Raw genomic sequence first — 26,945 nt, 5'->3', positions numbered from 1 at the left:
AATGAGATGCAGGGTGGAATGTTATTGAGAGGCTTGAGTAGTGTAACTCACCAAATAACAAATGGCCCAGAGGTTGTCACTGGCTTGCATCTAATTGAAGGATATATGTGGAAAATCATTGATACCTGTGATGGTGTAACAAACTGGCATTGAATCTACTATGCTTGGTGGTTTATATTACAAAATAACATGTACCAAGGTGTAGCCTTTCACTCTTGCAAAGATGTTTTTACAAACATCTGGTGGTGTATCTAAACTGGAGATCTTTCCCTCTGTAGTCAACTAACTGAGCCCTGACATTGTCATATTCACAGAAATAAACCTCTGAGCCGATGTCCCATACGTGCTTTCCCACCAACAGGATGGACACATTAAAGCTGATGGTTCTGTGGAATAGAGTCAGGAAGGGGGTGAACGATGACAGAATTCGAAGAAGTTGCCAGGACTCTAGGGCTTGAGTTATAGGGAGAGGTTGGACAGGCTGGGACTTTATTCCTTGGAGACAGATGACCTTATAGAGGTGTATAAAATCATGAAGGACATAGGGTGAATGCACACAGTATGGAGAGAAATAGATTGTTAGTGTTTCTGGGGAAAGAAACAGGGTAGTGGAGGCTGGGATGAGTTTAGGAAGAACTGGGTAGATCAGGAGGAGAGAGAAAAGGGACAGAGGGGGAGCAGTTTTACCAGGTTGTAAACTACCCAGGCGGAATGTGAGGTGCTGTTCCTCTAATTTCTGTTTAGCCTCACCCTGGCACTCGAGGAGACAGAGGACAGACATGTCGGTGTGGGAGTGGGGAGGAGAATTAAAATTACTTGTAATTGGGAGATCCAGGCGGCCACTGCGGACGGAGCCAGGTACTTGGTGAAGCGGCCGCCCAGTCTGCTCTGGTCTCCCCAATGTAGAGGATGTAGTAAGTAAGGCTGAATGTCTACCTCACCTGGAAGGACTGTTTAAGACCCTGGATGGTGGTGAGTGAGGAGGTGTAGGGACAGGTGTTACACTTCTTACAGTCACAGAGAGAGTGACTCCTGTGAAAAACGGAAAGGGGGGGGAAGCGAAAGATGTGGCTGGTGGTGGGATTATGTTGTAGCTGCCGGAAGTTGCAAAGATGATGTGCTGGGATGCATAGGCTGGTGGTGGTAGGTGAGGGCCAGGGGAACTCTTTCCCTGTTTTGCTTGGTTGGAAGTATGGGGTCAGAGCAGAAGTGGGGGAAATAGAGATGTGGGTGAGGACTCCAGTAACAGAGGGGGCTGAACCCTGTTTTCTGAAAATGGTGGACATCTCAGAAATACTACAGGAATAGGTTTAAGGTGGGGGGGATGTTTAAAGGAGATGTGTGGGGTAAGTTTATTTTTACATAGTGAGAGATAGGTGCCTGAAACGGGCTGCCAGGGATAGTGACGGAAGCAGATATGATAGTATTGTTTAGGAGGCATTTAGGCAGGCACATCAACATGCAGGGAATGGAGGGACATGGATCATGTGTAGGCAGAGAGGTTTAGTTTAATTTGGTATCACAGTTGGCACAGATATCCTGGGCCGAAGGGCCTGTTCCTATGCTGTACTGTTCTACGAAACAATATTTGTGCCGTGTATTTTTCTATCATGACTGACTAATTTATAAACTGCAGGAAGTAGAAAGGAATCTGTGCATACTGTGACTCCTATCTGCCCAACTGGAACCAAATATAAAACACCAAAGGTGCAGATTCTGAAAATCTAAAATAAAAACAAAATGCTAGAAATAGTTTTAGGTCAATGTGTTTTCATCGTAATAAAAACCAATGTTTGCAGCTGTGAAGTCCAGATATGACTCAAACCCTTTGTGCAAGCTTCCTAACCTGGAGATGTTGGAAAATCATTACCTGGTATAGTTTGGCCTTTTCCTCAATATCATTCCTCAAGTAACATAACAATGCCACACCAGAAAGGCACTTTTGATCAAAAATACCCAAAATCTACCTTAGCTGTCTCCTGGGATCTCCACCATCACAGAAACAATTATTAAGCAAATTTGATTCATACCATGCAAAATAAATGAACAGCTGAAAGCTCTGGATACCATAAGGCTACTAAACCCAATAATGAGCCAACAGCTGGCCTCAAGACCATTGTTCCAGAATTAGCTGTCCCTCTTGTTACTGCAGAACAGCTTTAACATTGACTTCTAGCCTACAATGGGAAAATTGCCAATGGATGTCCTGTACTCAAAAAAAAAAAGGACATATCTCCGGTCTGACTCATCAGTCTGCTGTCAACTATTAGTAAATGGAAGGAGTTGGTTAAAGGGCTATCTCGGGTGCTTACTCACCAACATCCTATTCCGCTGAAGTTCTGTTGGACTTGTGTCAGGACCTGGCTTTGAACCTCAAAAAAGAGCAGACTTTTAGAGACCAGAAGGGAATGACCTTCCCTTGATAACAAGACAGCATTTAACTGAACATCTAGGAGCTTTGATAAAACTGGTCAGGGGAAAATTCACTTCTAGTACAAGTCGTACCAGTCCAAAAGAGGGTGGCTGTGGTGTAGAAGGTCAGTCATCTCTGCCCCAGGACTTCCCAACCATCTTCAGCTGCTTCACCGATGACCATCATAATGTGGTACACAATATTTACATAGAGGATCAGACTGGGCATCCAACCTACTTCTCTAGGTCGCTTAATGTGAATATCAATTTAACCATTTCTACCCAGTTTGATATTTTTAGTCACAAATGAAGAAGTAATGTTAGAGTGGTATAATTTTTGTTCAAATTGCCACCAAACAACAAATTAACGAAAACACAGAGAATAATGGCAGCTGACTTTAGTCATTTAACAGTATAATCTGTTCAAAATAATTTTATTCATTATGAGTCCTAAATACTCGATAAGAAATGCAACCAGGAAATGTAGCCAATATCTGTCTCTACCTGCTGTTAATTGTATTTTTTCTGCACCAGACTCTCTTCCTGCTCCAGATCCAGGCATTTTTTAAGGGGATGTAACCCACCACAAAACAAGCAGTGCATATCTTTCACTGATCAAGTTCTGTTGATTTTTTTTTTATCTGACAACAGTTTAGGGTTTAAAATTCAAGCTTGGAATATATTGTTAGTGGTGGAGATTCTGTCTATAGCTCAGTTGGGGAAAGTCAGTGTGCATGACAGACTGTTTAATTTTAAGAGTAACATACATCAAATTAGACCACAACTTCAAATCAGCGTATGGCTTGGTTGTAGCGCTCTTGCAGCTGAGTCCAGAGACTTGGGCCTAAATATCTGTTGATGCTTTGTGTAATGCTGAGTGATTGCTGCATTGTTGGGTGATAAAGATAAGGCCTGTCAAGTGGATCTAAACTGAAACCGAGCATGGGAGATTTTGCCATTGCCTGACCAAAGTTTATCCCTCACTCGAGATGAAAAAGCAATCGTCTGGTCAGCACCACACTGCTGTTTGGGTTCACACATTTGTCACTGCACTTCCTGCACTCAAGCAGTGACTACATGTCAAAACCTCCTTCCAACACGCCCCACCTTGTCCCCATACAAATCATCCATGTGACGACTGTCAGTAGATGCAGTATCATCTCAACTGAACAAATCATTACTTTATGACTAGCCATTTAGAAAGCCATTTAGATATTACTCAGTAAGTACAGATTTGCCTTGCCTTGTGTGACTCTGCACCTTGATCTCACAGAACCAGCACAGAAACAGGCCCTTTGGCCCATCATGTCAATGCTGACCTTCAATACCTATCTCTACTAATGCAACTTTACCAGCACTTTGTCTGTAAATTTCTCTTGTCTTGGCCATTCAAGTGCTCATCCAGATGCTTCTTAAATGTTGTGAGAGTCCCTGCCTCCACCACCCCCTCAGGCAGTGTGTTCCAGATTGCAGCCACTCGCTAAGTGAAAAAACTCTTCCTCAGATCCCTTGTAAACCTCACCTTAAACCTATGCCCTCTGGTCTTATCTGTCATTGGAATAAGTTTCCTACTATCTAGCCTTATCTTTGCCCCTTATAATTTTGTTTAACTCTATTGGGTCTCCCCTCAGCATCCTCCGCTCCAAGGAACATGCACCCAATCTGTCCAACCCCTCCTCATAACTGAAACGTTCTGTCCCAGCTGACATCCTGGCGAATCTCCTCGGCACCCTCTCTGGTGCAGTCACATCCAGTGCAATGCTGCATTGCAGCATAATAATGACCCAGAAATTCTAATTTCCCTTGCAGTTGGAACGAGCTTTTCCAGGTAGAGTGATTACTAGGAGGACAGACAAGGTGTCCAGGTGGGTGGCAGGCACTACGGCTTAGCCTTCAACGACCACTGTAGAGCTTCCTGTGTGGGGACCTTTGAGAGGTGGTTGCATTAGGATATGTTCAGTTTTGGTCTGTGACAGATTTGAGTTGGCTTGAATATGTCAACTACCCATGCAACTCCAGAGCAGCCAGAAAGATGCAGCTTGCAGACTGTATGTGGATCGTGCCCAAGGCAGTGGAGTGCGCCTGATGCGCATGCCCAAGGCAGTGGAGTGCGCCTGCTAGCAGCAAAATCCAATAAGATTCAGAAATGAGCATGAATGGCAGTTAACATTTGGACTGCAATGTCCTAGGCAATGACTATGTCCAACAAAAGAGAGTCTGTAAAACTTCCCTTGACATCTGACCATTGCTGAGTCACCCACCACTGACATACTAGGGGCTAACATTGCACAAAGTTAGCCTCATATACCACACCTACAAGAACAAGGAGAAGAACAGTGGCTCAGTGTTCCACAGCTAGTGACTCACCTCCTGACGTTCCATGGCCTTTCCACCATCTACAAAGCATATCAGGAGGCTGATGGAATGCTCTCCACTTGGCTGGATGGTTGCAGCACCAGTAAGCAATGCCTCAGTGCGAAGGGATTAGATGGGGCAGAATTTGTTCAGTGTGTTCAGGAAAGTTTTCTCAAGCAGTATGTATCTCGCCCTAATGGGGGGGGGGGGGGGTTTGCCCATGACCTCCTCTCAGGGAATGGAGCTGGGCAAGTGGTTGACATGTCAATGTGGGAGTACTTTGGGATGAGTGACCATAATTCTATTAGTTTTAAAATTGTTATGGAAAAAGATAGGATTGGTCCACAAGTTAAAATCCCAAAGGCTAATTTTGATGGCATTGGACAGGAATTTGCAAAGGTTGATTGGGAGAAGTTGTTAGCAGTAAAGAGGGCTTTTAAAAGTGAGATAGGGGAGAGTTCATGGCCAGTATGTTCCTGTTAGAGTGAAGGGCAAAGCTAGCAGCATCAGGGAAGACTGGTTGATGAGGAATCTTGTGGCTCTGGTCAAGAAAAAGGAGGCATATGTTAAGTATAGGCAGCTGGGATCAAGCAAGCGATATAGGAGTACATTAGGAGGGCCAAAAGGAAACATGAGATATCTCTGGCAGATAAGGTAAAGAAGAATCCAGAAAGATTCTATAAGTATTAAGAGAAAAAGGGTAACTGGGGAAAGAGTAGGTCTCATTAAGAATCAGTGTGTTCTTATATGTGTGGAGGTGTTTGTCATCTTGAAACGCATAAAGATGGATAGCTCCCTAGGTTTGAGCAGGTATATTCTAAATGTTGTGGGAAGCAATGAACTATCCTGGATGTTGTGGAAAGATTGCTGGGACCCTTTTGTGTCTTCGTTAACCACGGGAAGACTGAAGGGTGGTTAACGCAGGTGCCAGAGGAAGTTGTTGAGGCAGTTGCAATAACAACACTTAAAAGACATTTGGGCAGGTACATGGATAGGAAAGGTTTAGAGGGAGATAAGGCTTAAATGGGACTCAGATGGGCATCTTGGTCAGCATAGACAAGTTGGGCCAAAGGGCTTATTACTCTATAATGTTGTATCTTTATTTAAGAAGGGCTGCCAGGCAAGCTAGGGAACTACAGGCCAGTGAGCCTTACATCAGTGGTGGGAAAGTTACCAAGGAATAAGAAAGCACTAGTCGCTTTGATGGAGTTATACTGTAGTCAGTGAGAATTGAAGAACAGATATATAGGCAGATCACAGAAAGGTGTAAAACGATACGGTTGTAGAAGTGGATGATTTTAACTTTCCCAATATTAACTGGGATTGCCTAAGTGCAAGGGGCTTGGGTGGGGAGGAATTTGTAAAATGCATCCAAGAGGGTTTTTTGAAGCAGTATTTGGAGAGTCCTACTAGGGAGGGTCTGTATTTGGCCTTATCTTAAGGAATAAGGGCGGGCAAGTGATAGAAGTGTCTGTGAAGGAATCCTTAAGGAACAGTGACCATAGTTTGGTAAGCTTCCAGGTAGAGTGATGGAGAAAGATAAGGTTGGTCCTCAAGATGGGGCCCTAAACTAGCGGGAGGTAGATTTTGATAGTGTAAGGAACTGTTGGAAGTAGATTGGGAGCAGCTGCTAGAGGGGAAAACTACATCTGGTAAGTAGGAGGTGTTTAAAAGTTATGTAGTAAGAGTTCAGAGTCTGCATCTCCCTGTAAGGGTAAGAAGCAAAGGTGGTAAGTTTAGGGAACTTGGTTAACGAAGATTTGATCAGGGAAAAGAAGCATATGTTAGGTTTAGGAAATTGGTATCAAACAAATCCTTTGAGGTTGATAGGAGGGAACTTAAGAAATTAGAACAAAAGGGGGCCATGAAATTATCTTGGCCAATAGGATTAAGGAGAATCCTAAAACCTTTTATAAGTATTTTTGAAGCAAGAGGGTAATTAAGGAAAGGGCAAGTCCCCTCGGGCCAAAAGGGTAATCAGTGTGTGGAGGCAGGGGATGTGAACAAGGCCCTAAGTGAAAACTTCTCAACAGTATTCACCAGGGAGAAAGATGTGGAGACTGGAGAGTTAATATTCTAGAACATGTCTGTATCAGGAAGGAGGAAATGTGAGAAATATTGGCACATGTTTGGCTGCTTAATCCGCAGGTTCTGAGGGGATTTATCCCAGGAAGCTACAGGACACAAGGGAGGAGATTACTGATGGAGAATTTTGCATCTTCATTAGCCTGGGTGAGGTGCCAGAAGACTGGAGGAAAGCTGATGTCCTCTTGTTCAAAAAGGGCAGTAAGGATAAGCCTGAAAACTACAGGCCAGTGAGCCTTATGTCAGTGGTATTCTGAGGGACAGGATTTATGTTCACTTTAAAAGGTAGGGACTGGTTAGGAGGAGTCTGCACTGTTCTGTGCAGAAGACATCATATCTACCTCACACATCACCAGAAGCAGATCTGTTTAGAACAGGACTCCCTCCCTCGTGTTGAGGAGCCCCCAGCCAGACTGAAGAAAAACTTTGTTAGCACAGTACTCTTCACAAGTTGACATTCAGTATTTTGGAACCTAGCATTTTGCTGCAGGTGTGGCTCAGTTGGTAACATGCTAGCCTGGGTTTATAGTTTATGATTTAAGGTTTATGGATCAAAGTGCCATAGAGTGGAATACTTAGACTGACACTCTAGTACAGTCCCCAGAATGCCCAGAAAAGTGAGAGCTGCCATTTGTTCAGATGAAATATAAAACTATGGCCCTCTTTGCTCTCTCAGGAGAACATTAAAAACCCTACATCACTATTTTGAAGAAGCACAAGAGAGTTCTTCCTAATGTCTTGACCAATTTTATCTATTGATTCACACTGCTAAAGCAGGTTATTAGCTTCTTTTCTTCAGAGTGTGGGTGATTAGTGAGTAAATTGGCTGCTGCACTTTGGTTATTAGAGCAGAGACAGTAAAGGGCTTTAGAAGGTCCATAGTCATGAAAGGCAGAATAATAATTGAAGTCTTTCCTTCAGCACTATTTCAGAATATATTTTAGATTCTTGGGGTTTGCAGGGTATCATTGTGTGACTGTAAAGTTTCTCTTGGATTTCACTAAGTCCTGGGTCTCGCTCTGAGAATTCCTCCCTGGATGTGGGGTGCTGTTGAATTGTTAGGATTTCACATTGGATTATGGAGTCTATCTGTCTTGTGAGTTGCTGTGAGATGTCCAGTTCCATATGCTGGGGCAACACTCAGTCATAGAGTTATACAACACAGAAATGGGCCCTTCGGCCCACCATGTTCATGCTGACCTTTTTGCCCATCTACACTAATCCCATTTACCTGCATGAGGTTCATATCCTGCTTTGCCTATTAAAGTGTCTGCATAAATGCCTCTTAAATGTCATAATCATATCTGATTCCACCCACTCTGGCAACATATTCCAGATATCGATCACTCTCTGTAAACAAAAACTTACCCCTTAATTGCCCTTTAAAACTCCTTCCTCTCACCTTAAACCTCTGTCCTCCCATAAGAAAAAAATTTTGATTACCGGCCCTATCCATGCCTCTTATAATTTTATATACCTCTATCAGGTCACCCCTCAGCCTCCTTCACTCCAGGGAAAGCAAGCCAAGCCTATCTAATCTCTCCCCATAACTGAAGTCCTCCATTCCAAGCAACATCCTGGTGAATCTCCTCTGCACTCTCTGCAGTGCAATCACATCCTTCCTATGGTGTAGCATCCAGAACTGCACAGAATATTCCAAGTGGGGTGTAACCAGTGTTTTGTAAAATTGCAACATAACTTCCTAACTTTTATATTCTATGCCTGACTTGTGAAGGCAAACATGCCATATGCCTTCTTCCCCACCCGATCTTCCTGTGTTACCACTTTCAAGGAACTAAGGTCTTGGCCTACCATGCACTGTATATGTCTCACTGCATTTGATTTCCCAAAATGTATCTCCTCACACTTAGAGATTAAATTCCATCTGCCCAGGATATTTCATGGCCCATTTTTGCCCTCCTAATTTCTTTCTTTTCTCTAACACCATCTATATTCCTGAAGAGACTTGCTCAGTTTCCAGTTGATTATACCTGTTGTATGCTTCCTTTTTTTCCCTGATCAAGCCTTCAATATCCTTGGTCATGCAAGGTTCCCTAAACTTGTTATCTTTGCCTTTCACTCTTACCAGAACATACTGGCCCTGCACTCTTGCCAATTCACTTTTGAAAGATTCCCACTTGTCCCCTGTTGTTTTACCTGCAAGCATCTGCTCCCAATCTTGAGCCAGGTCCTCTCTTATGCTATTGAAATCAGCATTCCCCCAATTTAGCCTTAAGTTGAGGACCAACCTTATCCCTTTTGTAACTACCTTTGTGCCCTGTATGATTCTATGAAACTTACAGAATTTTAGTTAGTGTTCCCAAAGTATTCCCCTACTGACACTCCAGTTTCATTTTGAGTTCACTGTGTCACTCTGGGTTGTGGAATTCCAGATTCATGGCTCATCCAGAGTAAAAAATAAATGGTGGACTGTTCTGTGGAATGCAGACAGATCCTGTAGTCTCTCAGGGTTAGGTGTCTGCAACCTGTCTAAGCGACAGTATTAGCACTTCCAGATAAACTTGGGCCAGTTGGAGAGGGGGCGTCCCTTGTGGTCTGTGCTGAGCTGAGTTATGTTGCGTTGTGTTGCAGGTGTGGTGCTCAGCAGTGCAGCACAGAGCGTGCTGAGCCGGCCCATGCAGAGGAAGCTGGTCACACTGGTTCACTGCCAGCTGGTGGAAGAGGAGGGCCGGATCAGGGCAATGCGGGCTGCGCGCTCGCTGGGAGAGCGCACCGTCACCGAGCTCATCCTCCAGCATCAGAACCCACAGCAACTCTCGTCCAATCTCTGGGCAGCTGTCAGAGCCAGGGGCTGCCAGTTTCTCGGACCAGGTACAGTACTGGTGTAATGCTGCAGGTTCACTTCAATGCCCACCACACCAATCACTGCTTCAGTGAGGGTTAGGGGGGTGGGGGAGCAGGTTAAATGTTTTCCAAATTCTTGCATCGTCGTTGCTGGGGAAGAAACTGCTTATTGAAGTCACCCACTGCCATCTGTCCACCACCCCACAAGCAGAACCTGGGCAAGGGGCAAATGCAAAGTAATATTTTACCCCCCACTACTCCTTCAGAGACTGTTGGGGCTGGTGCAGCATGAGTTAGAGAGACTGTCCCATCAAACACTCCCAAGCGCTGATGTAGTATGGGTTAGGTATAATTCCCTTTACCCCATCCCAACGAAGAAAATCATTGTTAGCCTTATTATTTAACATCACTGTTGTCCTTGCGCAATTTAACAGAATTCCGGTTTTCAGTCTTTTTTTGAAAACTCCCTGCTCACCTTGCTGACCAGGTAATTGGGAAGAGTAGAACAAGCTGTATCACTGAGGATATGTAACTGTAAATCGATGACATGAAATTAGAGAGACTAAGGCACAGGAAACTGTACCTTCAGGTCCGGATGAACAGTGTTGTGAATGGTTGATCTCACTACATTGAGTGACTGATCTGTTTGACTCCCAGCAATGCAGGAAGAAGCTCTCAAACTAGTCCTCCTTGCACTGGAAGATGGCTCTGCACTCTCGAGGAAAGTCCTGGTGCTGTTTGTGGTTCAGAGACTGGAACCCCGATTTCCACAAGCCTCAAAGACCAGCATTGGCCATGTGGTGCAGCTCCTGTACAGGGCATCGTGTTTCAAAGTAAGTCTGGTATTGTCTTCGGCACCAATTGAAGTGCACAGATTGGGTGTTGCTGAATCAGTTCAAGGGCATCTACAGTGCCAAATAATTAATTTGGTTTCTATGTATAAAGGGCAAGCTTTACAAAATAAACATGGAAGTGTACTTTGCACTCTGCTGATGAGACTGAGCTCGACCTCACTGCCCATCTCCAGCTCTCCATAGACAGGCATCCAGTGTTGGAGATTTCTTCTATTTAAATACTGGGAAGACAGTAGCCATTGCCCTCAGTGTAGGATTAGTGTAAATGGGTGGTTGATGGTCAGCATAGACTCGGTGGGTTGAAGGACCTGATTCTGTGCTATATCTCTCTATGACTCTGATACCTGCTATTGACTCTGTTTGCCTCCCTGACCACTAATGATGTTGATCTAGATGATTGCAGCCTTCCTTACTCAACACTAGATAAGATATCTTTATTAGTCACATGTACATCGAAACACACAGTGAAATGCATCTTTTGTGTGGAGCGTTCTGGGGGCAGCCCGCAAGTGTCGCCACGCTTCCGGCGCCAACCTAGCATCCCCACAGCTTCCTAACCCATACACCTTTGGAATGTGGGAGGAAACCGGAGCACCTGAAGGAAACCCACGCAGGCACACAGGGAAAACATACAAACTCCTTACAGACAGTGGCCAGAATTGAACCCGGCAATTAATTTTCATCCTTAACATTTGCTCGCATTTTCTTCCAACACTAGCTATTGATAATGATCCTGCTTTTTTCATTTGTACCTCCTGTAAACACATATTCTGTTTATTTTCTTATTCCAGTATTGCTCCCTTCCCCATTGCACTATTATCCCTTTTGCCATTCAGTCTCTCCTGCCTTCTATCCTAAAAACAAACCTTTCTTTTTGTTCTTTGTTCTCTGCACCACCTGACTCTGCGCTTGTTAAAAACAGGTGCACCCCTAACATTTTACAGTGCTCATGAAAGTTCTTCTATTTCATACCATCATTGTTTTTTCCTGAACGTCTAAGGCTGGCTGAGTATTTCCACCTGTTTCTGGTTTTTTTAATTTCAGAATGTTCGTAACCTTAGCATCCTCTGTGATCCTGACCCTCTCCTGCACTGGCTGCCTATTTCTACCTCTGAAACATTGCCTGACTGCCCCCTCCTCAGCTCACCTGCAGTTGAAACCCACTCTCCTGGCTGGCCTGATCTTCCCTTCCCAGTAACTTGAACTGATCCCATGACCTATTCCTGTTCACCAGTCATGAAGCAGTGATTGAGCTGTCACTCTCTGAGTCGAGGATGATGGTAATATTCCTAAAACTTCAGCACAAAATTCTCAGCGGTATGTATTGCATTACTCATGAAGTGCTCTCAGGGGTGTCCTTGTTCAAAAAATGATGCTAAACCAAGGATCTGTAGCACCATTTTGTAGAAGTGTGGGGGAACAAAGATTGGTGCCATTGTGGATAGTGTAGAAGGTTGCCAAAGGATACAGCAGATGGAGAAATGGTAGATGGAGTTTAATCCAGGCAAGTGTGAGGGGTTGCACTTTGGGAGATCAAATGGCAGGACCCTTAACAGTGTTGGTGTACAGAGGGATCTTGGGGTCCAAGATCATAGCTCCCTGAAAGTGGATGCACAGGTTGATAGACTGGTAAGGAAAGCGTATGGCATGCTTGCCTTTATTAGTTGAGGCATTGAGTTCAAGAGTCGGGAAGTTGTGTTGCAGCTTTATAAAACTCTGGTTAGGCCACATCACGAGTATTGCATTCAGTTCTGGTTGCCTCATTATAGGAATGACATGGAGGCTATGGAGAGGGTGCAGAAGAGGTTTACCAGGCTGCTGCCTGGATTAGAGCCCATGTGCTGTAAGGAGAGGTTGGACAAACTTGGGTTGTTTTCTCTGGAGCAGCAGAGGCTGAGGGGAGATCTGATAGAAGTTTATAAAATTATGAAAGGCATAGATGGACAAGACAGCTGTATCTTTTTCCCAGGGTTGAAATGTCTAGTACTAGAGAGAATGCATTTTAAGGTGAGGGGAGAAAGTTCAAAGGAGTTATGTGGAGCAAGTTTTTTTTTCCCCCACAGAGAGTGGTGGGTGCCTGGAATGCACTGGCAGGGATGGTAGTGGAGGCAGATACTGTGGAGACGTTTAAAAGGCTCTTAGACAGGCAAATGAATATGCAGAGAATGGAGGGATATGGACTGTGTGCAGGCAGAAGGGATTAGGTGTCATTAGCTTAATTAGTTTGGGACAGCATCATGGGCCAAAGGGCCTGTTCCTGGGCTGTACTGTTCTATGTTTACCCTTGTGTTCTGACCAATGTTAATTCATTACTGAAGCAAGTGATCTAGTCATTGCTACCTTGTGGGAGCTTGCTATGCACAAACTATTTCCAGCGTAACAACAGTGACTTTGGTTGTAAAGCATTTTGGGATCTCCTGTAAGGAACACAGAAGGCATGATTATGAATATAAATACGTCACTGACCCACAATGGCTCCTTGGGGCTGATAACCAACAAATGTTAAAACTCATTCCTTCCTACAAATCCCTGATCTCAACAATTTCTGTAACTTCATCCTGCCCTTCATTCTCTTTATGAACTCTGCATTTATCACTTCTGGCCTCAATATTTTCATCACTCTGTCATTGGCCCTTGTGCCTTCACTTATCTAGGTCCAAAGCTCTAGAATTCCACATCTCTTAAACCCTTAGAGTTGCTGTCCAAAACCTACCTCATTGGCCAAATACCCTAATATTGGCAAGTGGTTCTCTTGAAAAATCTGTCAGGTAACACTCCTGTGAAGTGGCTGGTGATGTGTCAAAGGTATAATTGTTGCATCTGGCAAGAAGGAGAATGGCAAACCACATAAGGCCACAAATAATCTGGTGGAATCGATAGTCACTGGGCAGAGGAAAGTTTACTGGAAATGTTAAAGATGTCTTCAGCAATGAATGAGGTATATTTTTAAAGCAGACACAGGAACAGATCTGAGGATGCATGCACAGATTTTAAGTGGCTGCAAAAGCACTCTGGATCCTAGCATTGTAAATAAAGGAATAGAGTGAAAACCAAGGAATATTTGCAATTTATAGGTTGGGCCCGCTGAAGCATTCTTCTGTGCCGAGCCCTATAAAAAGTGTCCTTAACCCTAAGAGAGGGTGCAGAGGATATTTTTCAGAATGATGCCATTAATCAATCATCAACAGGGTCCTGAAAAGTTGTGGACATGGATTCAATGGCAAATTAGTACACACAATAGTTAAAGGAAAAATCTGTAGTTCGGGGAGACAGGAAACTGAAGGAATTTGACAGGTTTGCTGTTCCCTAGCACGCTGGCTTGAATGACCAGCATTGGTGCTCTGAGATTGTATTACTTCAGTTACCTTATAGTGGAGCTTTTACTGGTGACTCACTGTTACCGATGAAATAAAATGATTACTCATTTTCACTCTTACTGAATAGTCCCAAATATAGACTGGAACTGCTTAGTGCCAAAGGTTTAGATGGGACGGAATTTGGTAAATGTGTCCAGGAGGGATTCCTGACGCAGTATGTTGACAGGCCGACTAGAGGGAATGCCATGTTAGATCTAGTTTTAGGAAATGAACCGGGACAGGTGAAGGATCTATTGGTGGGTGAGCATTTGGGGGACAGTGACTATTGCTCCATAACCTTTAAAATTGTCATGGACAGGGACAGGTGCAGAGAGGACAAGAGGATTTTTAATTGGGGAAGGGCGAACTATGAGGCTATAAGGAGAGAACTTGGGAGTGTAAATTGGGATGTCCTTTTTGAAGGAAAATGTACGATGGAGATGTGGTCGATGTTCAGGGATCTTATGCAGGATGTTAGGGATAAATATGTCCCGGTGAGGCAGAGAAGGAATGGCAGGGTGAAGGAACCGTGGGTGACGAGAGAGGTGGAACGACTTGTTAGGGAGAAGAAGGTAGCGTACCTGAGGTATAAGCAGCAAGGTTCAGACAGGGCCCGTGAGGAATATAGGATAGCGAGGAAGGAACTTAAGAAAGGGCTGAGGAGAGCTAGAAGGGGACATGAAAAGGCGTTGGCTAGTAGGGTTAAGAAAAATCCCAAGGCCTTTTTCAAGTCCGTGAAAGGTAGGAGGATGGCTAGGATAAAGGTAGGTCCGATTAAAGACAAAGATGGGAGAATGTGCCTGGAGGCGGCGGAAGTGGGAGAAGTTCTCAATTAGTACTTCTCTTCGGTATTCACTGAGGAGAGGGGTCTTGATGACGTGGAAGGGAGTGCTGGTAGGGGTAAAGTTCTCGAGGTTGTAGATATCAAGAGAGAGGATGTGTTGAAGTTGTTAAATAATATTAAGACAGATAAATCTCTGGGTCCTGATGGGATTTTCCCCAGGCTGCTTCGAGAGGCTAGGGAGGAGATTGTTGAACCACTGGTAAGGATCTTTGAGTCCTTGTTGTCCACAGGGATGGTGCCAGAGGATTGGAGGGTTGCGAATGTTGTCCCCTTGTTCAAAAAGGTAATAGGGATAGGCCAGGGAATTATAGACCGGTGAGTCTCACGTCTGTGGTGGGTAAGCTGTTAGAAAGGATTCTAAGGGATAGGATTTATGAACACCTAGAGAATCATGGACTGATTAGGGACAGCCAGCATGGCTTTGTGAAGGGAAGATCTTGCCTCACAAGCCTGATAGAGTTCTTTGAGGAGGTGACGAGGAAGATTGATGAGGGTAGTGCGGTGGATGTGGTCTACATGGATCTTAGTAAGGCGTTTGATAAGGTTTCTCATGGTAGGCTTCTTCAGAAGGTCAGAGGCCAAGGGATCCAGGGAAGCTTGGCTGTGTGGATTAGGAATTGGCTTGCATGTAGAAAGCAGAGGGTTGTTGTGGAAGGAGTGCCCTCGGATTGGAGGGCAGTGACTAGTGGTGTCCCGCAGGGATCGGTTCTGGGACCTCTACTTTTTGTGATATTTATAGATGACTTAGATGAGGGTTAGTAAGTTTGCGGACGACACTAAGATCGGCGGTGTTGTGGATAGTGTGGAGGGCTGTCGGAATTTACAGAGGGATATTGATAGGATGCAGAGCTGGGCTGACAAGTGGCAGATGGAGTTCAATCTGGAGAAGTGTGAGGTGGTACACTTTGGAAGGACAAACTCCAGGGCAGAGTACAGGGTAAACGGCAAGGTACTTGGCAGTGTGGAGGAGCAGAGGGATCTGGGGGTTCATATTCACAGTTCACTGAAAGTTGCCTCACAGGTGGAAAGAGCAGTTCAGAAGGCCAATGGGAGGTTGGCTTTCATAAATCGCGGGATTGAGTTTAAGAGCCGCGAAGTGATGATGCAGCTTTACAAAACTCTAGTTAGGCTACACTTGGAGTACTGTGTTCAGTTCTGGTCGCCTCATTATAGGAAGGATGTGGAGGCATTGGAGAGGGTGCAGAGGAGATTTACCAGGATGCTGCCTGGATTAGAGCGTATTGAATATGAGGAGAGGCTTAAGGTGCTAGGGCTTTATTCACTGGAAAGGAGGAGGATGAGAGGAGACATGATAGAGGTATATAAAATATTGAGAGGAATAGATAGAGTAGACAGTCAGCGCCTCCTTCCCAGGGCACCAATGCTCAAGACGAGAGGGCATGGCTTTAAGGTTATGGGTGGGAGGTTCAGGGGAGATGTCAGGGGGAGGTTTTTCACCCAGAGAGTGGTTGGTGCATGGAATGCACTGCCTGGGGTGGTGGTGGAGGCAGATACATTGGACAGGTTCAAGAGCTTGTTGGATAGGCATATGGAGGAATGTGAGATGGAGGGATATGTGGGAGGAAAGGGTTAGGTAGTGTGAGGGTGGTTTGATGGACGGCACAACATGGCGGGCCGAAGGGCCTGTTTTGTGCTGTATGGTTCTATGGTTCTATTTCATAACTACTCAGTGTTAGTGAAGTCTTGTCTAGGTTACTTTGTTGCTAAGGCCGTGTTGGACTGTAGCCTACTGCTACAGAGGCCACACTTAATGGTTACTCACTGAGTGCTTAATGTTTATTCAAGGGGAGTGTTTAATGTTTTCTCGCTGGTAGAATTCCTTGTGTAATGGTCGCTTACTGTCATTGAATCTGTGTTTGATGATTACTCATTGTTCTTCCAACCATGTTTCATGGTAGTTCACTATGAGGCAATGTTTACTGGTTACCTATTGTCATTGAGCTCCTGTTTATGAGTTACACAGGGTTTAATGGTCACTAGCTGTCTCCATAGCCTATTTTAACAGGAGATACAAGAGACTGCAGATGCTGGAATCTGGAGCAACACACAAAAAGCTGGAGGAATTCAGCAGGCCGGGCAGCATCTATGGAGGGAAATGGACAGTTGATGTTTCAGGTCCAAAACCCATCAACTGGACTGTCTTGACCTGAAACATCGACTGTCCCTTTCCCTGTGTAGATGCTGTCCCACCCACTGAGTTACCTATATTTTACTAGGTGCTGAATGCTGTCAGTCAAGTGGTATTTAGTACTCACTCATTCTTCCTTTAGCTGGCTGTCACAGTCCCATTTTATTACCAAGCCCATGGTTACCCACTGCTAGTGATGAAGTGTTTACTTTTATTTGGTCAGGTTATATTGATGCTGCTGGTAATACCAGCATTTATTGCCCATCCCCAAACACCGCACGGGAACGATTGGTTGTGTAGAGGCTAGACTGAGTGTGGAAGGGAGGTTGTTCCCCTGAGGGACATTGGTGAACCAGATGCTTTTTGAGGACTTGGAGGTTTCTTAAGATAGATTTTGTTTAAACTGAAACTCTCCAGCTGCCAGGGTGGAATTGGAACTTGTCTCTGGATCCAGTAACATAATCACTGAACCACCATACACCCCTTTGTTACTGAGGCCTTATTTTGTCATTACATACTTATAAATTGGTAAGTAAATTGGTTTTGTCACAAGTATCAAGGTACAGTGAACAACTTTGTTTTGCATGCCACCCATACAGGTCATTTCATTACAACAGTGCATTGAGGTAGTACAAGGGAAAACAATAACAGAATGCAGAATAAAGTGTCACATCTACAGGGAAAGTGCAGTGTAGGTAGACAATAAGGTGCAAGGTCATAAAGAGGTAGATTGTGAGGTTAAGAGTTTATTTTATCATACTAGGGAACCATTCAATAGTCTTATAACCAGGGTAAAAGCTGTCCTTGGTATTGGTTTATTATTGTCACTTGTACCGAGGTACAGTGAAAAACTTGTCTTGCATACCGATCGTACAGATCAATTCATTACACAGTGCAGTTACATTGGGTTAGTACAGAGTGCATTGATGTAGTACAGGTAAAAACAATAACAGTACAGAGTAAAGTGTCACAGCTACAGAGAAAGTGCATTGCAATAGGGTGCAAGGTCACAACAAGGTAGATCGTGAGGTCATGGTCCATCTCATCGTATAAGGGAACCATTCAATAGTCCTCAACCCTGGGCCTGGTGGTATGTGCTTTTAGTTTTTGTATCTTCTGCCCAATGGGAGGGGGGAGAAGAGAAAATATCTGGGGTGGGTGGGGTCTTTGATTATGTTGACTGTTTTACAAAGGCAGTGAGAAGTGTAGACAGACTCCATGGAGGGGAGGCTGGTTTCCGTGACGTGCTCAGCTGTGTCCACAACTTTCTACAGTTTTTGGCAGTCTTGGGCAGAGCAGTTGCCATACCAACCTGTGATTCGTCTGGATAGGATGCTTTCTATGGTGCATCAATAAAAATTGTGAGAGTCAAAGGGGGACATGCCAAATTTCTTCAGCCTCCTGAGAAAGTAGAGGTGCTGGTGAGCTTTCTTGGCCATGGCATTTACGTGATTGGACCAGGACACGCTATTGGTGATGTTCACTCCTAGCATCTTGAAGCTCTCAGCCTTCTCAACCTCAGCACTGTTGATGTAAACAGGAGCATGTGCACTGCCCCCCTTCCTGAAGTCAATGACTGGGGGCATGTTTAATGCTTCAGCCATGTTACTGAACCAGTTCAGTGGTTATTCACTGATATTGATGTAGTATTGAATGTTCAGTCACTGTTACAGTGGGAATGTTTACTGGCTATTAACTGTTACTGTGGCTGTGTTTAATTATTATTTGCTTTTACTGCGTCTGTGCTTAATGGCCTCACTAGGCCAGGTGGCCTCACCGTTTCTGGCTTTGTGTTGATGATCTGCTCACCATTGCAGGTCACAAAGAGAGATGAAGATTCATCTCTTATGCAGCTGAAGGAGGAGTTCCGGACCTACGAGGCACTGCGACGGGAACATGACTCTCAGATTGTGCAGATTGCCATGGAGGCAGGGCTTCGCATCGCTCCGGACCAATGGTCCTCACTCCTTTATGGAGATCTGTCACACAAGTCCCACATGCAGTCTATTATTGACAAGGTATGCCGAGTTTTTACAAGATGGATTTGGGGGCAAACTCTTAGCAATCTACTGTCCCACTCTGTCTTTGCAGAGAATAAAATTAGTTTTTATTTCAACAGTTTCTTTGAAACAGCACAGACTGCCTTGCATGTTACTGTGGCCTGCATTGAGCTCTGTTATTTGGCTGGACCAGAACCAAGTTGTGCATAGGTGGTTGGCATTTGTCCCAAAGAGGAGTGAGTGGCTGAACTCCCTTAAGACACTGATTGATGGAGTAAAACTGGGTTCAGCTCTTTTTAAGTTGTGTCATGGGATATTTACCATCTATTGCACAGGTCAATTTAATTATTTGAACCTAGCCCTTGCTCTTTGACAATGTACACAGAGAGCCCTGTCATGTTTACATGCATAACTTCCTCCATGGTTTTGCTGCACCAGAGTTTAAAGATAAATGGGATCAAATACCACAGATCTTGCCCTGAAGATTCAGTAGTGAAGATATAGGATGATATGACAGGCAAAAATGTACCTAGAAATTTCATTAGGAGATTAAATGAGCAATAGAAATCCATTTTGTGGTGCAGAGCACATAGTGTTAGTAGTCATGACCAGTGAGTATGCACAAGAGCTGGTGACGTAATTGTTGAATATGTGAAGATGGATTGGGGTATAGATGGAGGTTAAATGGGTTCCTGGAGTATCTGAAAGAGTCGTGTGCACGTGGGGTTTGTCCATGATAGGAGAGAGGGAAGAAATTGTGTGCAAATAGTCTGCTATGAATGCAGGACATTCCATATCACTGATAGATATGTGGAATGGAGTTGCTGTTGTTAATGTTGTATTGATAAGCTGCTTTAATGGAATGTAACTGAGACTGAAGGTCTTTGAGATGTGATGGCATGTGTGAGTACTTTGTATCAAATCCATTGAATGCCATGTGGAATGACGTTGGTTATGACTGAATCACGTGCATTATAATTTTACCTTTGAGTCTTGTGGACATATTTTTCCTAAAACTGATACCTGCAGATAGTCCATGATTGTGGAAATGCATTAGTTGAAAGGCAAAGGGCCTTCTGGAATTGTGACTTTGTGTAGTCGTGCTTTACTCCAATGACTCCCACCTCTCTGCAGACCAGTTTCTTCAAGCTTGACTTGAATCTTTTCCCCTGGATGTTTTGTGATGTTGTGATTAGCTAGATGGAGTAAGGGTTTGGGGACTTTGCAAAGGTCAGTTGTAACTGTTTATATCATTGTTTCTCAGCTGCAGACACCAGCCTCCTTTGCACAGAGTGTTCAGGAGCTGACGATCGCCCTGCAACGAACTGGGGATCCTGCCAATCTGAACCGGCTTAGGCCACACCTGGAACTACTAGCCAACATTGACCCCAGCCCAGGTACAAACACTGTTCCACCTCACACAAGTCAGCTCTGAGTCAGGCGAGACAGCAAAACACACAAATTCACGTCAACTGTTTGCATTTCACTTTTAATAGAATAAAACATCCCAAGGTGCTTCACAGGGGTGCTAACAAACAAAATCTGACATCAAACCATGTTACTTGATATTAGAAATATAGAAAGAAAATGCTGAAGCATGCAACAGGTCAGGCATTGTCTGTGGAAGGAGAAACAGTTAATGCTTCGTCAGAACCAAAAAAGGGAGTAAACAAGTTTGTTTCAGTAGCATAGATGGTGGAGGAGGAACAGATGGAACAAAGGCCATTGTCGCCGTCCAGTCTTGATATCGAATTCTCCAACTTCAGATAACTCGCTCACCTATTTCTCCCTGTCATCAAAGAACGTAGCAAGGGAACAGGCCCTTCAACTCACCATGTCTGTCAACGCTGCCGAATTAAACTAATCACTTCTGCCTGCATGTCTATATCCCTCCTTTCCCTGCATATTCATGTGCCTGTCTAAGTGCCTCTTAAATATCACTATTGTATGTGCTTCCAACACCACCCCTGGTAGCCCATTCCAAGCACCTATCACTCTGTTTTTAAAAAAAAAACTTTCCCCTTCTCATCTTAAATGCATGCCCTCTAGTATTTTACTTATCTATCGTGGAAAAAGATTCTGCCCCATCTATGCCTCTTATAATTTTATAAACTTCTATCAGGTCTCCCCTCAGCCTCCACACGGAACGTCAAAAACAATCCAAGTTTGACCAATCTCTCTTTGTAGCTAATACTGTCTAATCCAGGCTGCATCCTGGTGAACCTCTTCTTCACCCTCTCCAAAGCCTCCAAATCCTTCCTGTAATGGAGCGACCAGAATTGCACACAATAAATGATGATTTTGGCTCAGTTTTTCTCTGTCTACTAGTATAACTCAGTCTTCTGAGTACATCCCATAGGCCTGCTATTAGCAACATTGGCAAAGGAGCGAATCTGCCTCTAATGTATTCATTTATTACATTATTCATTTGGTCTCACCCTATCAGAGATATTCCCTTTGTTCTACCCACCCCTCCCACACCTTCTCCACAACTGAAACCAACTTGTTTTCACTCTTTCTCGGTTCTGACGACAGGTCTCCACCCTGAAACATTGACCCTGTTTCTCTTCCCACTGATGCAGCTTGACCTGCCAAGCATTTTCTGATTCTATTTCAGATTTCCAGCCCCTGCAATTTTTTTTGATTAACATGTTATTAGGACCAGAAGGGTCCTAGAGGTGTGTTTTAAAGAAAGCCTGAAAGGTGAGAGAGGCAGAGTGTAGCAGGAAGGGAATTCCAGAGCTTAGGAGACAAAAGCCATCATCTTCATTAGAATTGATGAAAATCTCAGATCTCAAATGCTCATGATGCGACATTCCAAAACCTGGCCAGGTGTGTTGTTGGAGAGCTGCTGGTCATAGCCATGAGATATTTCCATCTGAACCCCTAAATGAGAGGCATATTGCTGCTTTCTGGGGCAGTGAGTTGGCTGCATACATAGACAAGCCTTTACCTTATCCCCTCTAAACCTCCTGAGCTCGCCAACTACTCCCTTCAGACACCCCCTGTGTTCTTGATCGGTTTTGCCCACCAAAGCTTAAATGTCTGCCAGTTTAGTATTAACTTTTGCTTGATAACTATTCCTGCGAAGTACCCACAGTCATGCGACAAGGTTTGAAGATGCCCAATGAATGCAAGCCTGTGTATCTGCTTGTGGATTTGCCAGCAGTAACTCAGTCCTCTGGTCTCTGGGTCCTGCTTACTTTTCCATTCTCAGTCCTTAAGCGATAGAATTCACTGCCCACTAACCCTCCCAGACTCAGCTGGGCTCAGATCTGTGGCTACCTCTGGACTGAGTCGCCATTTTAACTTTTAAAAAGATTAAATCATATCAGCAGGATGGGGGGAAGCCAATTTGTCAGCTCTGTAAGGAAGAGAGTGATGGACAGTGAAAACGGCCACAAAATATTACAAGGTGGATAACTTCAAATGCGATTCTGGCATTAGCTAAATGACTGGCAGTGCCTTACTCTGTTGACTCTCCTAAATTTTGAAGAGCTTTCTGCATTGCTTTTGAGTTCATGTCAAACTGATTAACCAGCAGTGAATATCCTCAAGTTCACCCTGAGAGGGTTCCCCAGGGTCAGACTTCTGTAACCCTGTCAGGGTTCCTCCGAGAGTGGGCTTGATCTGCTGTGCCATGCGGATTCCCCTGTGCCACAAGCTGCTTTTCTCTCCTTGTCTAACCTATGTGTTTGCTGAACTTCTCTCCAGATGCCCCTCCTCCAACATGGGAGCAGCTGGAATTCGGGCTGGTGGCTGTAAAGACCGTCGTGCATGGACTGGTGGATTTTATACAGAACCATAGCAAGAAAGGAACAGACCAGCAGCAGGTAATTGGGGCTGCGGCCAGCACATTACAGGAGGCGTGTGATTTCACTGGAAGGGCTGCAGATTTACAAGGATGTTGCCAGGAGTGGGAAGATGTGGCTGTGGGGCAATGATTGGATAGGTTATGATTTAGAGCAGGGAGGCAGTGGTGTTCATAATAGCAGAGGAGTCAAAAACCATGGGTAATTAATAGAAGGATGAGATGGAATAGAAGATATGTTTCCACCCAGATGTGTGGGGTCTGGAACTCACTGAAATGGTGGTGGAGGTAGAAACACTTGTCAGATTAATGCAGTACATGGGCGTGTACTTGAGGAGACGTGACCTGCATGGCTGCAGACCCTGTGCTGGAAGATGGGATCAGGCTGTGTAGCTCTTTCTCAACTAGCACAGACATGATGGCCCGAGTGGGGGCCCCTAGTTGTAAGTTCTGTGAGCGCTGTCTGCCACTTGTGGGATGAACCATGATATTTTCTTTGTTTTTGCATTGTATTGGATCAGAACCTTCCTGTAACTAAAGAGCTGCTTCTGACCTCGTGCTTCACGTTAAAACAGAACGCTTGGCCTTTCTGATCTGAGATAGCTCTCCCGATCGTTTACCTGGTTAGTGGGGTGCAGTCAGTAGCACTCAGTCTTTGAATTGGAAGGTTCAAGCATTCCTATACAAATGACACAATCATAGACACGCCCCAAAAGATGTGAGCACATGTCACATGCACATGCTAAAGGCCACACACACACATACGCACCACAAATACAGACACACCCCGTAGATACAAAATATGAGCATACACACCCTACATGTGCACACCCTGCTGCATAGTACTCGGTCTTGAACATGCCCACATACCTGTACATGCACATGTGCTTATACCCCACGCACACACAACATCGCCATGGGTGTACCTAACTTCCCCCACGTCTGCACAACCTACCATAACGTATCCATGTATTCACACGTGTACTGTATGTACTGATGGAGTGCAGCACTGTCAGAAGTGTTGTTTCTCAGATGGAACGTTAAGGCCCAAACTGTCCCCTCAGACTCTCTCTAATGTCCTGGCCGATACTTATCCCGCAACAAGAGCACCTAAACCAATTTATCTGATTGTTACCAGATTGCTGCTGATCTGGCCTTGCTGTGTCCAAATACCTGCATTACAACAGTGGCACACAGACTGTGATTTCTCTGTCAAGACACGTACTTGTCTTGACCTCTCTGTTCATCTTGGTGTTGTGTGTTTGTCTCATCTGCATTCCACTCACTACCTCCTCACAGTGATGCAGTGAGATTGGAAACAAACTGGAATAAAGTGGAGTCCGTAATTGATTGGCCAATGATATATTGCTACAATAGAAAGACTTCCAGGACGTCCCAAAGCAATTAAGCCAATGCAGTAAGATCATGAGAACTAGGAGCAGGAGTAAGCTATCTGGCCCTTCAAGCCTGCTCTGCCAGGCTAATCTTCCACCTAGTGCCAATTGCCTGCACTGCCCTCGCATCCCCTGACATACTCTGAAGTGTGGACACTGTCGTAATGTAGAAAGTTAGACCATAGAACAGTGCAGCGCAGGAACAGGCCCTTCAGCCCGTGTTGTCCGTGCCGACCACAATACCAAATTAAACTGATCCCATCTGCCTGCACATGGTATATGTCCCTCCATTCCCTGCCTCTTCATACGTCTGCCTAAATGCCTCTTTAACCCCACTATCATTTCTGCTTCCGCCACCACCCCTGGCAGCCTGTTCCAGGCACCCACCACTCTGTGTTTTTAACAGAAAATGCCCCACCCACCTCCTTTAAACTTTCCCCCTCTCACCTTAAAGCTATTCCACCTAGTATTTGATATTTCCACCTTGGGAAAAAGACTCTGACTATCTACTCTACGCCTCTCATGATTATAGATACTTCTATCAAGTTGCTCCTCAGCCTCCGACGCTCCAGTGAAAACAATCTAAGTTTGTCCAACCTCTCCTTATAGCTAATGCTCTTTAATCCAGACAACATCCTGGTGAAGTTCCCAGCAATTAAATTGCACTGAGGTTCTATGAAAAATGCATTCCATTTACACACTACCATGAGTTAGATTTAACATTTTAGAATCAAAGACAATCCTAATCTGTGGTGATTGTTCTTGACTCGGGACACTGACTTGCTGCATTCTGCAGCACCCTTCAGATCACAGAATCATGGAAACTCATGGCACACAGATGGTCAGTTAGCAAATGGGGTTCATGTCAGCTGAAGAACTATTGAAGCTAATTCCACTTCCCGGCTCTTCCGTAGCCTTGTAAATTACAGCATGTTAAGTGCTCATGCAGGCACTATATAAATGTGTTGAGAGTTTCTGCCACCACCAGCCTTCCAGGCAAGGAGTTCCTGAACTGGCAAAGGTAGACGGGGAGCAGTTACTTCCAGGTAAATCTACATCCAACAAGCAGCGGGGGGTGGGGGGTGTCACTTAAAAGTGAAATGATGAGTTCAGGCCAACATGTTCTCATAAGGGTGAAGGGTGAGGAAGGTAAGTCCAGGGAACCCTGGATGTCAAGGGACATTGAGGATTTGATTTTAAAAAAAGGAAGCATTTGGCAGGTATAGAGACTGAAAACGGGGGGTGGGGGTGAGTGGAGACATAGAGAGTGTAGAGGGATACTTAAGAAAGAAATTAGGGCAAACTGGAGCTACAAAATGTCATATTAGATTAAAGAAAAGCCCAGACATTGTATAAATATATTGAGAGCAAGAGGTTAGCCAGGAGAACCGTGGGGTCCATTGGGATCAAAGTAGCAATCTGTCAGTGGAGCTAGGGGAAGTGGGTGAGGCCTAACATGAATATTTTTCTTCCATATTCAGTAAGGAAAAAGACATTGTAGCTGGATATTATGGGGAGTGATGTAGTGATATTCCAGAGCATATTATCATTAAAAGGTGAATGTATGAAATGTCTTAGCAGACATAAAGGTGAATGAATCCCCAAGGCCTGATGAGATATATTCCAGGCTGCTAGGGGAGGCAAGAGAGGAGGCAGCTGCAGCCCCTGCAAAGATTTTTAAATCATTGCTGCCCACAGGTGAGGTGCCAGAAGACCGGAGGATAGAAAATTTGGTTTGTTTCTTCAGGAAGGTTAGCAGGAATAAGACAGTCAGTGAGTTCAATGTTAGTGGTAGGAAAGTTATTGGAAAAAAATTTCTGATGGACAACATCAATCTACTCTGGAAAAAGGTAGGCGTTGTCAGCTCGGCTTTGGTGGGAAATCTTGCCTGACTAATTTGAATTTTTCAAAAATGAGGACAAAGATAAATGAGGGCAATGTGGTTGAAGTGGTCTACATGGACTTTAGTAAGGTATTTGACAAGGCCCTATATGGAAGGCTTGTACAAAAGTGCAGAGCCCATGGAATCCAAGGAAAATTTGTTCTAAAATTTGTGTTGGTACTAGGAGACCGAGGGTGATGGTAGAAGGTTGTTTTTGTGGTCAGAAGCCTGTGACCTGTAGTGTACTACAGTGATCAGTGCAGGAACCCTTGCTGTTTGTTATATACATTGATGACTCAAATGTTAATGTAGGAGGTATGGAACATACAACAGTACAGCACAGGACTGGCCCTTTGGCCCACGATGTTGTGCCGAACTAATTAAACCAATAACTCATTAATCTAATCCCTCTTCCCCGCACGTTGACCATATCCCTCCTTTCTCTGCATATTCATGTGCCTGTCTAAGAGTCTCTTAAACGCTCCTGTGCTGTCTGCCTCCACCACCACCCCCAGCAGCGCATTCCAGGCCCCCACCACTCTCTATGTAAAAAAAAATTGTCTCACACATCTCCTTTGTACTTTGCCCCTCTCACTTTAAATATATGCCCTCTACTACATGACATTTCTATCCCGGGAGAAAGATACTGGCCGTCTATCTATGACTGGCTGCCTACCCTATCTATGATCAATAAATTTGCAGGTGACACAAAAATTAGTGGAGTTGCAGATTAATGAGGAGAGTAGTCTCAGGATACAGCATGATATTGATCAGCCTATAAATTGAGCAGAGCAATGGCAGATGGAATTTAATCCTGAGAAGTGCAAAGTGATGCATTTTGAGTCATCAAGGGTAGAGTATGCACAATGAATGGTAGGGCCCTAGGGATTATTACAGAACAGAGAGACCTTGGTTTACTAATCCAAGGAGCCCTGAAGGTGGTACCACAGGGTGGCGAAGAAGGCGTACAGGATGCCAGACTATAGGACCAGTTATCG

At 44.5% G+C, this 26,945-nt stretch overlaps 1 protein-coding gene across 4 annotated transcripts in view; it reads left to right on the top strand.

Moving 5' to 3' along the window:
- Window positions 1–26,945, top strand: part of LOC127568134 (roquin-1-like) — a 103,003-nt gene that overhangs the window by 44,930 nt on the left and 31,128 nt on the right. For all 4 annotated transcript variants that reach the window (XM_052011502.1, XM_052011499.1, XM_052011500.1 and 1 more), the window contains 5 exons: window positions 9,445–9,684; window positions 10,315–10,490; window positions 18,678–18,878; window positions 20,125–20,257; window positions 22,575–22,693. In XM_052011502.1, coding sequence (XP_051867462.1) covers window positions 9,445–9,684; window positions 10,315–10,490; window positions 18,678–18,878; window positions 20,125–20,257; window positions 22,575–22,693 — 869 coding nt within the window. The remainder of the gene's footprint in view (window positions 1–9,444; window positions 9,685–10,314; window positions 10,491–18,677; window positions 18,879–20,124; window positions 20,258–22,574; window positions 22,694–26,945) is intronic.

The sequence above is a fragment of the Pristis pectinata genome, chromosome 3 (assembly GCF_009764475.1).
Source record: "Pristis pectinata isolate sPriPec2 chromosome 3, sPriPec2.1.pri, whole genome shotgun sequence".
NCBI classification, from domain to species: Eukaryota; Metazoa; Chordata; class Chondrichthyes; order Rhinopristiformes; family Pristidae; genus Pristis; species Pristis pectinata.
This window is presented reverse-complemented; position numbering and strand designations above follow the sequence as displayed.